General features: G+C 39.9%; 1 protein-coding gene across 1 annotated transcript in view; it reads right to left on the bottom strand.

The window, feature by feature from the left end:
* FAAH2 (fatty acid amide hydrolase 2) overlaps positions 1-12,402 on the bottom strand; it is a 218,276-nt gene that overhangs the window by 161,895 nt on the left and 43,979 nt on the right. The window contains exon 4 of the mRNA XM_030806665.1: positions 10,390-10,599. Within this exon, the coding sequence (XP_030662525.1) occupies positions 10,390-10,599 (210 nt within the window). The remainder of the gene's footprint in view (positions 1-10,389; positions 10,600-12,402) is intronic.

The raw sequence follows: 12,402 nt of genomic DNA on the forward strand, positions 1-12,402 counted from the left end.
GCTCTTATTTTTTTTTTTTTCCATCAACTTTTAAGTTCTGGGGTTCATGTGCAGGATGTGCAGGTTTGCTACACAGGTATATGCGTGCCATGGTGGTTGGCAGCACAGATCAACACATCACCTAGGTACTAAGCCCAGCACCCATTAGCTATTCTTCTTGATGCTCTCCTTTCTCCCAACAGGCCCAGGTGTGTATTGTTCCCCACCATGTGTCTATGTGTTCTAATCATTCAGCTCCCATCCCACTTATAAGTGAGAACATGCTGTGTTTGGTTTTCTTTCCCTGCATTTGTTTACTGAGAACAATGGCTTCCAGCTCCATCCATGTCCCTGCAAAGGACATGATCTTGTTCCTTTTCATGGCTGAATAGCATTCCATGGCGTATATGTACCACATTTTATTTATTCAGTCTATCATTGATGGGCATTTGGGTTGATTCCATGTCTTTGGTATTGTGAATAGTGCTGCAATGAACATATGCGTGCATATATCTTTATAATAAAATGCTTTATATTCCTTTGGGTATATACCCAGTTTGATGGTTAATACTGAGTGTCAACTTGATTGAATCAAAAAATGCAAAGTATTCTTCCTGAGTGTGTCTGTGAGAGTTGCAAAGGAGATTAACATTTGAGTCAGTGGACTGGGAGAGGCAGGCCCATCCCCAATTACAACAGGCACCATCTAATCAGCGTGGCCAGAATAAAGCAGGTACAAATTGGAAAGAGCAGAGTTGCTGTGTCTTCCAGCATTCATCTTTCCTCCATGCTGCATGCTTCCTGTCCTCAAACATCGGACTCCAAGTTCTTCAGCTTTTGGACACTCGGACTCACACAAGTGGTTTGCCAGGGGCTCTCGGGCCTTTGGCCACAGATTGAAGGCTGCATTGTCAGCTTTCCTACTTTTGAGGTTTAGGGACACACACTGGCTTCCTTGCTCCTCAGCTTGCAGATGGCCTATTGTGGGACTTCACCTTGTTATCCTGTGAGCCAATACTCTAATAAACTCCCCTTCATGTATAAATCTATCCTATTAGTTCTGTCCCTCTAGAGAACCCTGACTAACACACCCAGTAATGGGATTGCTGGGTAAAATGGTATTTCTGCTCCTAGATTTTTGAGGAATTGCTACACTGTCTTCCACAAAGGTTGAACTAATTTACATTTCCACCAACTGTGTAAAACATTCCTTTTTCTCTGCAAGCTATCTAGCATCTGTTGTTCCTTGACTTTTTAATAATTGCCATTCTGACTGGTGTGAGATGGTATCTCATTGTGGTTTTAATGTGCTTTTCTCTAATGATCAGTGATGTTGAGCTATTTTTAATATGTTTGTTGGCTGCATGAATGTTTTCTTTTGATAAGTGTCTGGTCATGTCCTTTGCCCACTTTTTAATGTTTTTTTCTTGTAAATTTGTTTAAGTTCCTTGTACACTGGATATTAGACCTTTCTCAGATGGATAGATTGCAAAAATTATCTCCCATTCTGTAGGTTGTCTGTTCATTCTGATGATAGTTTCTTTTGCTTTGCAGAGGCTTGTTAGTTAACTAGATTCCTTTGGTCAATTTTTGCTTTTGTTGCAATTGCTTTTGGTGTTTTCATCATGAAATGTTTGCCCATGCCTATGTCCTGAATGGTAGTGCCTAGATTTTCTTCTAAAGTTTTTATAGTTTTGTATTTTAGGTTTAAGTCTTTAATCCATCTTGAGTTAATTTTTGTACAAGGTGTAAAGAAAGGGTCCAGTTTCAACTTTCTGCATATGGCTAGCTAGTTCTTTCAGCACCATTTATTAGAGAACCCGTTCCCCATTGCTTGTTTTTGTTAGATATGTAGAAGATCAGATGGTTGTAGTTGTGCAGTCTTATTTCTGAGTTGTCTATTCTACTCCATTGGTCTATGTGTCTGTTTTGGTACCAGTACCATGCTGTTTTGGTTACTGTAGCCTTGTAGTATAGTTTGAAGGTGGGTACCATGATGCCACCAGCTTTGTTCTTTTTGCTTAGGATTGTCTTGGCTATTTGGGCTCTTTTTTGTTTCCACATGAATTTTAAAATAGTTTTTTTTTTCCTAATTCTCTGAAAAATGTCAATGGTAGTTTAATAGGAATAGCATTGAATCTATAAATTACTTTGGGCAGTATGGCTATTTTCACGATAATGATTCTTCCTATCCATGAGCATGGATGTTTTTTCCATTTGTTTGTGTCCTATCTGATTTCTTTGAGTAGTTTGTAGCTTTCCTTGAAGAAGTCCTTCACTTTCCTTGTTATCTGTATTCTTAAGTATCGTATTCTTTTGTAGCAATTGTGATTTGGAGTTCATTCATGATTTGTCTCTACTTGCCTGTTGTTGGTGAATAGAAATGCTGGCAATTTTTGCACATTGAGTTTTTATCCTGAGTGTCAGGCCTCTGAGCCCAAGCCAAGCCATCACATTCCCTGTGACTTGCACGTATATGCCCAGATGGCCTGAAGTAACTGAAGAATCACAAAAGAAGTGAAAATGTCCTGCCCTGCCTTAACTGATGACATTCCACCACAAAAGAAGTGTAAATGGCCGGTCCTTGCTTTAAGTGATGACATTACCTTGTGAAAGTCCTTTTCCTGGCTCAAAAACCTCCCCCACTGAGCACCTTGCAACCCCCACTCCTGCCCACCAGAGAACAAACCCCCTTTGACTGTAATTTTCCTTTACCTACCCAAATCTTATAAAATGGCCCCACCCCTATCTCCCTTTGCTGACTCTCTTTTCAGACTCAGCCCGCCTGCACCCAGGTAATTAAAAGCTTTTATTGCTCACACAAAGCCTGTTTGGTGGTCTCTTCACAGGGACGCACATGAAATTGAGACTTTGTTGAAGTTGCTTATCAGTTTAAGAAGCTTTTGGGCTGAGATGATGGGGTTTTCTAGATATATGATCATGTAATCTGCAAGCAAAGGTAGTCTGACTTCCTCTCTTCCTATTTGAATACGCTTTATTTCTTTTTCTTGCTTAATTGGCTGGCCAGAACATCCAATACTATGTTGTATCAGAGCAGTGAGAGAGGGCATCCTTGTCTTGTGCTGGTTTTCAAGGAGAATGCTTCCAGCTTTTGCCCATTCAGTGTGATATTGGCTGTGAGTTTGTCAAATATAGATCTTATTATTTTGAGGTATGTTCCTTCAATACCTAGTTTATTAAAAGTTTTAAACATAAAAGGATATTGAATTTTCATGAAGGCCTTTTCTGCATCTATTGAAATAATCACATTTTTTATCTTTAGTTCTGTTTGTGCAACAAATGACATTTATTGATTCGCATATGTTGAGCCAAACTTGCATCGTAGGGATGAAACCAACTTGTTCATGGTGTATAAGCTATTTGATGTGCTGCTAAATTCTGTTGGCCAGTATTTTATTGAGGGTTTTTGCATTGATGTTCATCAAGAATGTTGGCCTAAAGCTTTCTATTTTTATTTTTTCTCTGCCAGGTTTTCTTATCAGGATGATGCTGGCCTCATAAAATGAGTTAGAAAAAAAATCCCTCCTTTTCAATTTTTTGGAATAATTTCAGTAGAAATGGTACCAGCTCCTCTTTGTACCTGTGGTAGAATTCAGCTGTAAATCCATCTGGTCCTGGGCTTTTTTTTTTTTTTTTTTCCGATTGGTAGGCTATGTATTACTGCCTGAATTTTAGAGCTCATTATCTTTCTATTTAGAGATTCAATTATTTCTTGGTTCAGTCTTGGGAAGGTGTATGCATCCAGGAATTTTTTTCCATTTCTTCTAAATTTTCTAGTTTTGTCCATACAGGTGTATATAGTAACTCTGATGGTTGTTTGTATTTCTGTGGGGTCAGTGGTAATAACCCCTTATCATTCCAATTTTGTCTATTTAATTCTTCTCTCTTTTCTTCTTTTTTAGTCTAGCTAGTGCTCTACTTTATTTATTTTTTTTCCCAAAAGAATAGCTCCTGGATTCGTTGATTTTTGAAGGATTTTTCGTGTCTCTATCTCCTTCAGTTCTGCTCTAATCTTGGTTATTTCTTGTCTTCTCCTAGCTTTGGGATTTGTTTGCTCTTGCTTCTCTACTTCTTTTAGTTGTGATGTTAGGTTGTCAGTTTTAGACCTTTCTAGCTTTTTGATGTGGGGATTTAGTGCTATAAATTTACCTCTCAACAGTGCTTTAGCTGTGGCCCATAGATTCTGATACATTGTGTCTTTGTTCTGATTAGTTTCAAAGAACTTCTGGATTTCTTTGTTAATTTCATTATTTACCCAAAAGTCAAAAGTCATTCCAGAGCAGGTTGTTCGATTTCCATGTAGTTGTGTGGTTTGGTGCGGGATGACTTTCTTAATCTTGAGTTCTAATTTGATTGTGTTGTAATGTGGGGAAAAGAAAGAGAGATCAGATTGTTACTGTGTCTGTGTAGAAAGAAGTAGACATAAGAGACTCCATTTTGCTCTGTACTAAGAAAAGTTCTTCTGCCTTGAGATGATGTTGATCTGTAACCCAACCCCCAACCCTGTGCTCCCTGAAACATGTGCTGTGTCCACTCAGGGTTAAATGGATTAAGGGCTGTTCAGGATGTGCTTTGTTAAACAAATGCTTGAAGGCAGCATGCTTGTTAAGCGTCATCACCACTCCCTAATCTCAAGTACCCAGAGACACAATACACTGCGGAAGGCTGCAGGGACCTCTGCTTAGGAAAGCCAGGTATTGTCCAAGGTTTCTCCCCATGTGATAGTCTCAAATATGGCCTCCTGGGAAGGGAAAGACCTGACCGTCCCCCAGCCCAACACCCGTAAAGGGTCTGTGCTGAGGACGATTAGTAAAAGAGGAAGGAACGCCTCTTTGCAGTTGAGATAAGAGGAAGGCATTTGTCTCCTGCTCGTCCCTGGGCAATGGAATGTCTCAGTGTAAAGCCCAGTTGTATATTCCATCTACTGAGATAGGGGAAAACTGCATTGGGGCTGGAGGTGGGACATGCTGGCAAGCAATACTGCTCTTTAAGGCATTGAGATGTTTATGTATATGCACATCAAAAGCACAGCACTTTTTTCTTTACCTTGTTTATGATGCAGACACATTTGTTCACGTGTTTACCTGCTGACTTTCTCTCCACTATTATCCTATTGTCCTGCCACATCCCCCTCTCTGGGAAATGCCCGATAGTGATCAATAATAATATGGGTCCTCCTTATGCTGAAAGCCGGTCCCCTGGGCCCATTTTTCTTTCTCTATACTTTGTCTCTGTGTCTCTTTCTTTTCCAAGTCTCTCATTCCACCTAACGAGAAATGCCCACAGGTGTGGAAGGGCAACCCATCCCTTCACTATAATCTGAGAGACTGTTTGTTACGATTTAAGTTCTTTTGCATTTAATGAGGAATGTTTTACTTCAAATTATGTGATAAATTTTAGAGTAAGTGCTATGTGATGATGAAAAGAATGTGTTTTCTATTGTTTGGGGGTGGAGAGCTCTGTAGATATCTATTAGGTCCACTTGATCCAGAGGTAAGTTCAGGTCCTGAATATCTCTGTTAATTTTCTGTCTCAATGATCTGTGTGATATTTTCAGTGGGGTGTTAAGTTCTCCCACTATAATTGTGTGGGAGGCTAAGTCTCTGGTTTTAACTGACTATATTGTATGTTTCCATTTATTCTCCTCTCTTGCCACTTAATGCATACTTTTTTTTTAACTTTAATATTTGCCCTTGAGTTTGCAATATACACTTAGAACTAACTCAAGTCTCCTTCAAGGGATACTCTGCCACCTCCCAAGTAGTGTAGTTATCTTATAAAGGAACATTCCCAATTCCTTTATCCCATCCCATATAACATTTTTGTCATTCATTTCACTCATATACAAGCTATAATCACCCAAAACATTGTTTTTCATGCGTGTCAGTGTAAAGAGACCAGCAAACAGGCTTTGTGTGAGCAATAAAGCTTTTAATCACCTGGGTGCAGGCAGGCCGATTCCCAAAAGAGAGTCAGCGAAGGGAGATAAGGGTGGGGCTGTTTTATAGGATTTGGGTAGATAAAGGAAAATTACAGTCAAAGGGGAGTTGTTCTCTGGCGGGCAGAGTGGGGGTCAAAAGGTGTTCAGTGGGGGAGATTTTTGAGCCAGGATGAGCCAGGAAAAGGACTTTCACAAGGTAATGTCATCACTTAAGGCAAGGACCGGCCATTTACACTTCTTTTGTGGTGGAATGTCATCAGTTAAGGCAAGGACCAGCCATTTACACTTCTTTTGTGGTGGAATGTCATCAGTTAAGGTGGGGCAGGGCATATTCACTTCTTTTGTGATTCTTCAGTTACTTCAGGCCATCTGGGCATATACCTGCAAGTCACAGGGGATGCGATGGCTTGGTTTGGGCTTAGAGGCCTGATATTGTTGGCATTATTATTTTGAACAATTACATGTTAGATCAATCAATAATTTAAAAATACATTATTTTACCTTTGTTCAATCTTTCTCTAATGATTTTCTTTTTTTTTTTTTTTTACATGAATTCAGGTTTTTGGCTTGTATTCTTTTTTTCTCTCTGAAGAACATCTTTCAACATTTCTTGCTCTGTTGCTCTACTGGCAACAAATTCCGTCAATATTTCTTTGTCTCAGAGCATCTTTATTTCTTTTTCACTTTCGAAGAATGGATCTGCTAGACAGAGATTTAAGTTGATGGTTCTTTCAGTGGTTTCAATATTTGACTCCCATCTGTGTGTGTGTGTGTGTGTGTGTGCGTGTGTGTGTGTGTGTGATGGAATCTCCCTCTGTCACCTAGGCTGGAGTGCAGTGGCATGATCTTGGCTCACTGCAACCTCCACCTCTTGAGTTCAAGCAATTCTCTTGCCCCAGCCTCCCGAGTAGCTGGTATTACAGGTGCCTGCTGCCAGACCTGGCTAATTTTTGTATTTTTAGTAGAGACAGGGATTCAACATGTTGGCCAGGCTGGTCTCAAGCTCCTAACCTCAAGTGATCCAACTGCCTTGGCCTCGCAAAGTGGACTCCCATCTCTTATTGTTTGCATGGTTTCTGGAGAAAATACTAATATAATTCTTTTTTTATTTTTTTTTAATTATTATACTTTAGGTTTTAGGGTACATGTGCACAATGTGCAGGTTTGTTACATCTGTATCCATGTGCCATGTTGTTTTGCTGCACCCATTAACTCGTCATTTAGCATTAAGTATATCTCCTAATGCTGTCCCTCCCGCCTCCCCCCACCCCACAACAGTCCCCAGAGTGTGATGTTCCCCTTCCTGTTTCCATGAGTCCTCATTGTTCCATTCCCACCTATCAGTGAGAACATGCGGTGTTTGGTTTTTTGTCCTTGCAATAGTTTACTGAGAATGATGTTTTCCAGTTTCATCCATGTCCCTACAAAGGACATGGACTCATCATTTTTTATGGCTGCATAGTATTCCATGGTGTATATATGCCACATTTTCTTAATCCAGTCTATCGTTGTTGGACATTTGGGTTGCTTCCAAGTCTTTGCTATTGTGAATAGTGCCGCAATAAACATACGTGTGCATGTGTCTTTATAGCAGCATGATTTATAGTCCTTTGGGTATATACTCAGTAATGGGATGGCTGGGTCAAATGGTATTTCTAGTTCTAGATCCCTGAGGAATCGCCACACTGACTTCCACAATGGTTGAACTAGTTTCCAGTCCCACTAACAGTGTAAAAGTGTTCCTATTTCTCCACATCCTCTCCAGCACCTGTTGTTTCCTGACTTTTTAATGATGGCCATTCTAACTGGTGTGAGATGGTATCTCATTGTAGTTTTGATTTGCATTTCTCTGATGGCCAGTGATGATGAGCATTTTTGCATGTGTTTTTTGGCTGCATAAATGTCTTCTTTTGAGAAGTGTCTGTTCATGCCCTTTGCCCACTTTTTGATGGGGTTGTTTGTTTTTTTCTTGTAAATTTGTTTGAGTTCATTGTAGATTCTGGATATTAGCCCTTTGTCAGATGAGTAGGTTGTGAAAATTTTCTCCCATTTTGTATGTTGCCTGTTCACTCTGATGGTAGTTTCTTTTGCTGTGCAGAAGCTCTTTAGTTTAATTAGATCCCATTTGTCAATTTTGGCTTTTGTTGCCATTGCTTTTGGTGTTTTAGACATGAAGTCCTTGCCCATGCCTATGTCCTGAATGGTATTGCCTAGGTTTTCTTGTAGGATTTCAATGGTTTTAGGTCTAACATGTAAGTCTTTAATCCATCTTGAATTAATTTTTGTATAATTCTATCTTTGCTCCTCTATAGATAAGGTATGTTTTTACTTCTTCTTTAAATATTTTTTCTTTCTCTTTAATCTTCTAAGGATGAAATATTATGCTAGGTGTAGTTTTTTTCAAACATTTATTGTTGTTTCTTAAAATCTTTCTTCTCTTCCTAGTGTTCCAATTATATATATATGTATTATATGCATTTTTAATCCCACAGTTATTAGATAGTCTCTTCTGTCTTTTTCATTCTTTTTCTTCTGCTTTGCATTTCAGTTTTGGAAGTTCTTGTTGACAGGTCTTCCATATCACCGAAGGTTTCTTATTTTGTATACAACATATTGATGAGCCCATCAAAGATATTCTTCATTTCTGTTATAATTTTTTTTATTTCTAGCATTTGCTTTTGATTCTTGAAGTTCCCATCTGTCTTCTTACATTACAGATCTGCACTTGCATGTTGACCAGTTTTTCCATTATAGCCCTTACCATATTAATCACAAATTGTTTCAATTCTCAGTCTGATAATCTCAATACCTCTTCCATATCAGAGTCAAATCTTGATGCTTGCTTTGTCTTTTCAAACTGTGATTTTGTCTTTTAGTATGCCTTATAATTGTTTTGTTGAAAGCCAAACATGATGTCCTGAGATAAAAGAACTGGGGGTATTTGGCCTTTAATGTGAGGTTTCATGTTTCCCTGGCTAGGGGTTAGTCTGTATACTGCCTACTGTAGCCAGAGGTGCCAGGTGTAAAATTTTCAACTAGTGCCATTGTTTCCACCTCCTCTGTTGTGTTTGAGTTTCCCTAGAGACTTCTTAAATAACACCTATAATGTACAGTTCTTCTGGTTTATATAGAATCCCCATTATAGAAAATCCCTATTGATGTAGTGATAAGGTGTGTGGAGGCAAGGAGAGGAAGTATTTTATAGTCATATGATTAGGTCTCAGTCATTTAGTTAGCATGTGCCCCTGCTCTGTGACCATAATATGTGCTTCCCAATTTTATTCTGCTTTGACCCCTTCAGTAGGACAGGAAACCTAGAGAGGACTGGAGTTGGATATTTTCTTTCCCCTAGGTTAAGTCAATGAGTTTCTTATAAAACCTTACTAAGTTAGGTTCTGATAAAATAGTTTATCTGAGGACATTCCTTGTTAGAAGAACAGTATGCTTTGGAAGTAGTATTTCAAAATGGCTACTTTTTCCCTCCTTGTGCAAGAAGCAAGAGATTTCTCTCCAATCTTCACTCGGGAACACAGTAGGACTCCTGAAGGTAAAACTTTTGAAATTGTGGGGGGCCCCTAATATCACCCCACCAAACCACCACATATATTTTGACTCTCAAACTTTTTCACAATGAACCTCCAGCAAGTCATCAGTTATAGTTTAGGTTTCCCTACCGCTGTGCTTGTTCCCCTGAAATTTTCTGCTCCTAGGCTTCTGTTCTAGCAAGTTTCACTTCTTTGTATCTGCCTGTCTTTTCATTCAGTTTTGGGAAGAGTGGTTTTCTCGTTACCTCAGCATATTGATAAATCTAAGAATGGTCATTAATTTTTAGTTTGTTCAGCTCTTGTTCTTATTGTGTGAACTGGAGTAAAAACTTCTAAACCCCATATATGCTAGACCAGAAACCTGAAGTCACACTTAAATTTTTAATCATCACAGTAACCTTACAAGTCTAATTTCTTTCATATGGCCATCTTACAAGCAAAGGAAACTGACTTAATGAGCACCTACTTCATGTGACCAAGGTCATATAGTTAAAGAAGTCTCAAATATCTATGTAGCTTTAGCACCCACAAGTTTAAACATCATATTTTGCTAACCCACATATGCATCCATTTAGGTTTAATAAAAGCCTTGTCAATTCTAGTCTCTATACACTTTTTTTTTCTAGTATCTAAAGTCTTTATGATGTTTCCTATCTACATCACTTGTAGTTCGTTCCCAATTCCCTTTGCTGGCTACTTCTCCTCTATCTATCTTCAAAATATCAGAGTTGACCAAGGCTGTTACATGAATCCCATTTCTTCTCCATCAACACACAAATATCCTGGGTTTTTGCATCCATTCTTATAGGTTATAGATGCTATACTGTATCATGTTTATTAATACAATTCATAATTATTATTGTTAGCACAGCTCTTCATGCTGTACTAAAATGTCCAACTCACCAGAACTTCCACCTACAATATGCTGTAAATCATATGGGTTGTTTGATCGGCCATAGATCTTGTTACTGGATTCATACCACATACACAACTCACTACAGTTGGTTATGCCAAGAGGAATGGCACCAGCTCTCTTCAGTAATGCCACCACAGTGGCATCTGTTTTGGAAATGGCATCACGACGGTTCATGAGTCCAGAAGAATTGGGCATTCCTAAAAGAGTCATAGAAAAGAATGTTTAAAAGTTATTAAATAAAAATAACTGTTTTCTCCTGAGGGGAAAGATGGTCAACTAGATGTAACCAGAAGGAACATCTCCCACAAAGGGTTGGGATATTGGAAAAACTGGCACACTCCTAGCAGATCTTCAGAGAGAAGGCATTGAGGGTGGATGGAGGGAAGACACAGATGCTGGGCTGAATGGGGAGGAAGTTGGGAACCCTGCACAGGGCTACTGTTCACCAGGACTTGCTCCTTGCTTCCAGCAACACCTGGGGAAAAGGTGAGTTGAACAGTCAAGGAGCAACCCACTTTCTACATGGGCCTCTAGAATCGTAGAAGGAAAAATACCCTTGACCACCATGGACACTTGGATTAGCAAGGAGAGGTGATCAGAGAAGTGGTAGGGGCAGAACTCAAGCTGGAGCAGAGCATGGAAGACTTGATGCCAGAACATCTGGAGGAGCACAACAAGGGTTGCCAATGCCCCTAGGCTCGACTGGCTCCCACAGGAGACTTAAGCACTAGGGGAACTGTCAGATCTGAAATCTGCAGGGCGATTTTGCCCATGATTCAGTTCCAGTCCAATCTGAGCACCCCTCATTCTGCTGGCTTCTCCCAGGGCCCCAGTCTGGCCATGCCTGCTTGCAGTGCAGCCCCTAAGCACCTCCTGGGGCCCTGCATCACAGTTCCTGACCTGTCAGGTGGACAGAACCTGACCTGCAAAGTCCTGGAACAGAGCTGCCACAGAAGACAAGCCCAGCTAGCCCATACCCTCCTATTGGGTAACCTGCCCCGATAGTCATGTAAGTTCTTTTCTATTTTCCCTAAGCATCGGCCAGTTTGAGAAATAAAGGGACAGAATACAAAAGAGAGAAATTTTAAAGCTGGGTATCTGGGGGAGACATCACATGTGGTAGGTTCCATGATGCCCCACAAGCCACAAAACCAGCAAGTTTTTATTAGGGACTTTCAAAAGGGGAGGGAGTGTGCGAATAGGGTGTGAGTCACAAAGATCACATACTTCACAAGGTAATAGAATATCACAAGGCAAATGGAGGCAGGGCGAGATCACAGGACCTAAGGACCAGGGTGAAATTAAAATTGCTAATGAAGTTTCGGGCACCATTGTCATTGATAACATCTTATCAGGAGACAGGGTTTGAGAGCAACCAGTCTGACCAAAATTTATTAGGCGGAAATTTCCTCTTTCTAATAAGCCTGGGAGTGCTATGAGAGACTGAGATTTATTTCACCCCTACAGTTTCGACCATAGAAGATGGCCAAACCCAAGGGGGCCATTTTAGAGACCCACCCTCAGGGGCGCATTCTCTTTCTCAGGGATGTTCCTTGCTGAGAAACAGAATTCAGTGATATTTCTCCCATTTGCTTTTGAAAGAAGAGAAATATGGCTCTGTTCCACTCTGCTCACTGGCAGTCAGAGTTTAAGGTTATCTCTCTTTTTCCCTGAACAGTTGCTGTTATCTTGTTCTTTTTTCAAGGTGCCCAGATTTCATATCGTTCAAACACACATGCTCTACAATCTGTGCAGTTAATGCAATCATCGCAGGGTCCTGAGGTGACAGACGTCCTCCTCAGCTTATGAGATGACAGGATTAAGAGATTAAAGTAAAGCCAGGCATAGGAAATCACAAGGGTATTGATTGGGGAAGTGATAAGTGTCCATGAAATCTTCAGAATTTATGTTTAGAGATTGCAGTAAAGACAGGCATAAGAAATTATAAAAGTATTAATTTGGGGAACTAATAAATGTCCATGAAATCTTCACAATCCACG

Source organism: Nomascus leucogenys, chromosome X (assembly GCF_006542625.1).
Source record: "Nomascus leucogenys isolate Asia chromosome X, Asia_NLE_v1, whole genome shotgun sequence".
Classification (NCBI taxonomy): domain Eukaryota; kingdom Metazoa; phylum Chordata; class Mammalia; order Primates; family Hylobatidae; genus Nomascus; species Nomascus leucogenys.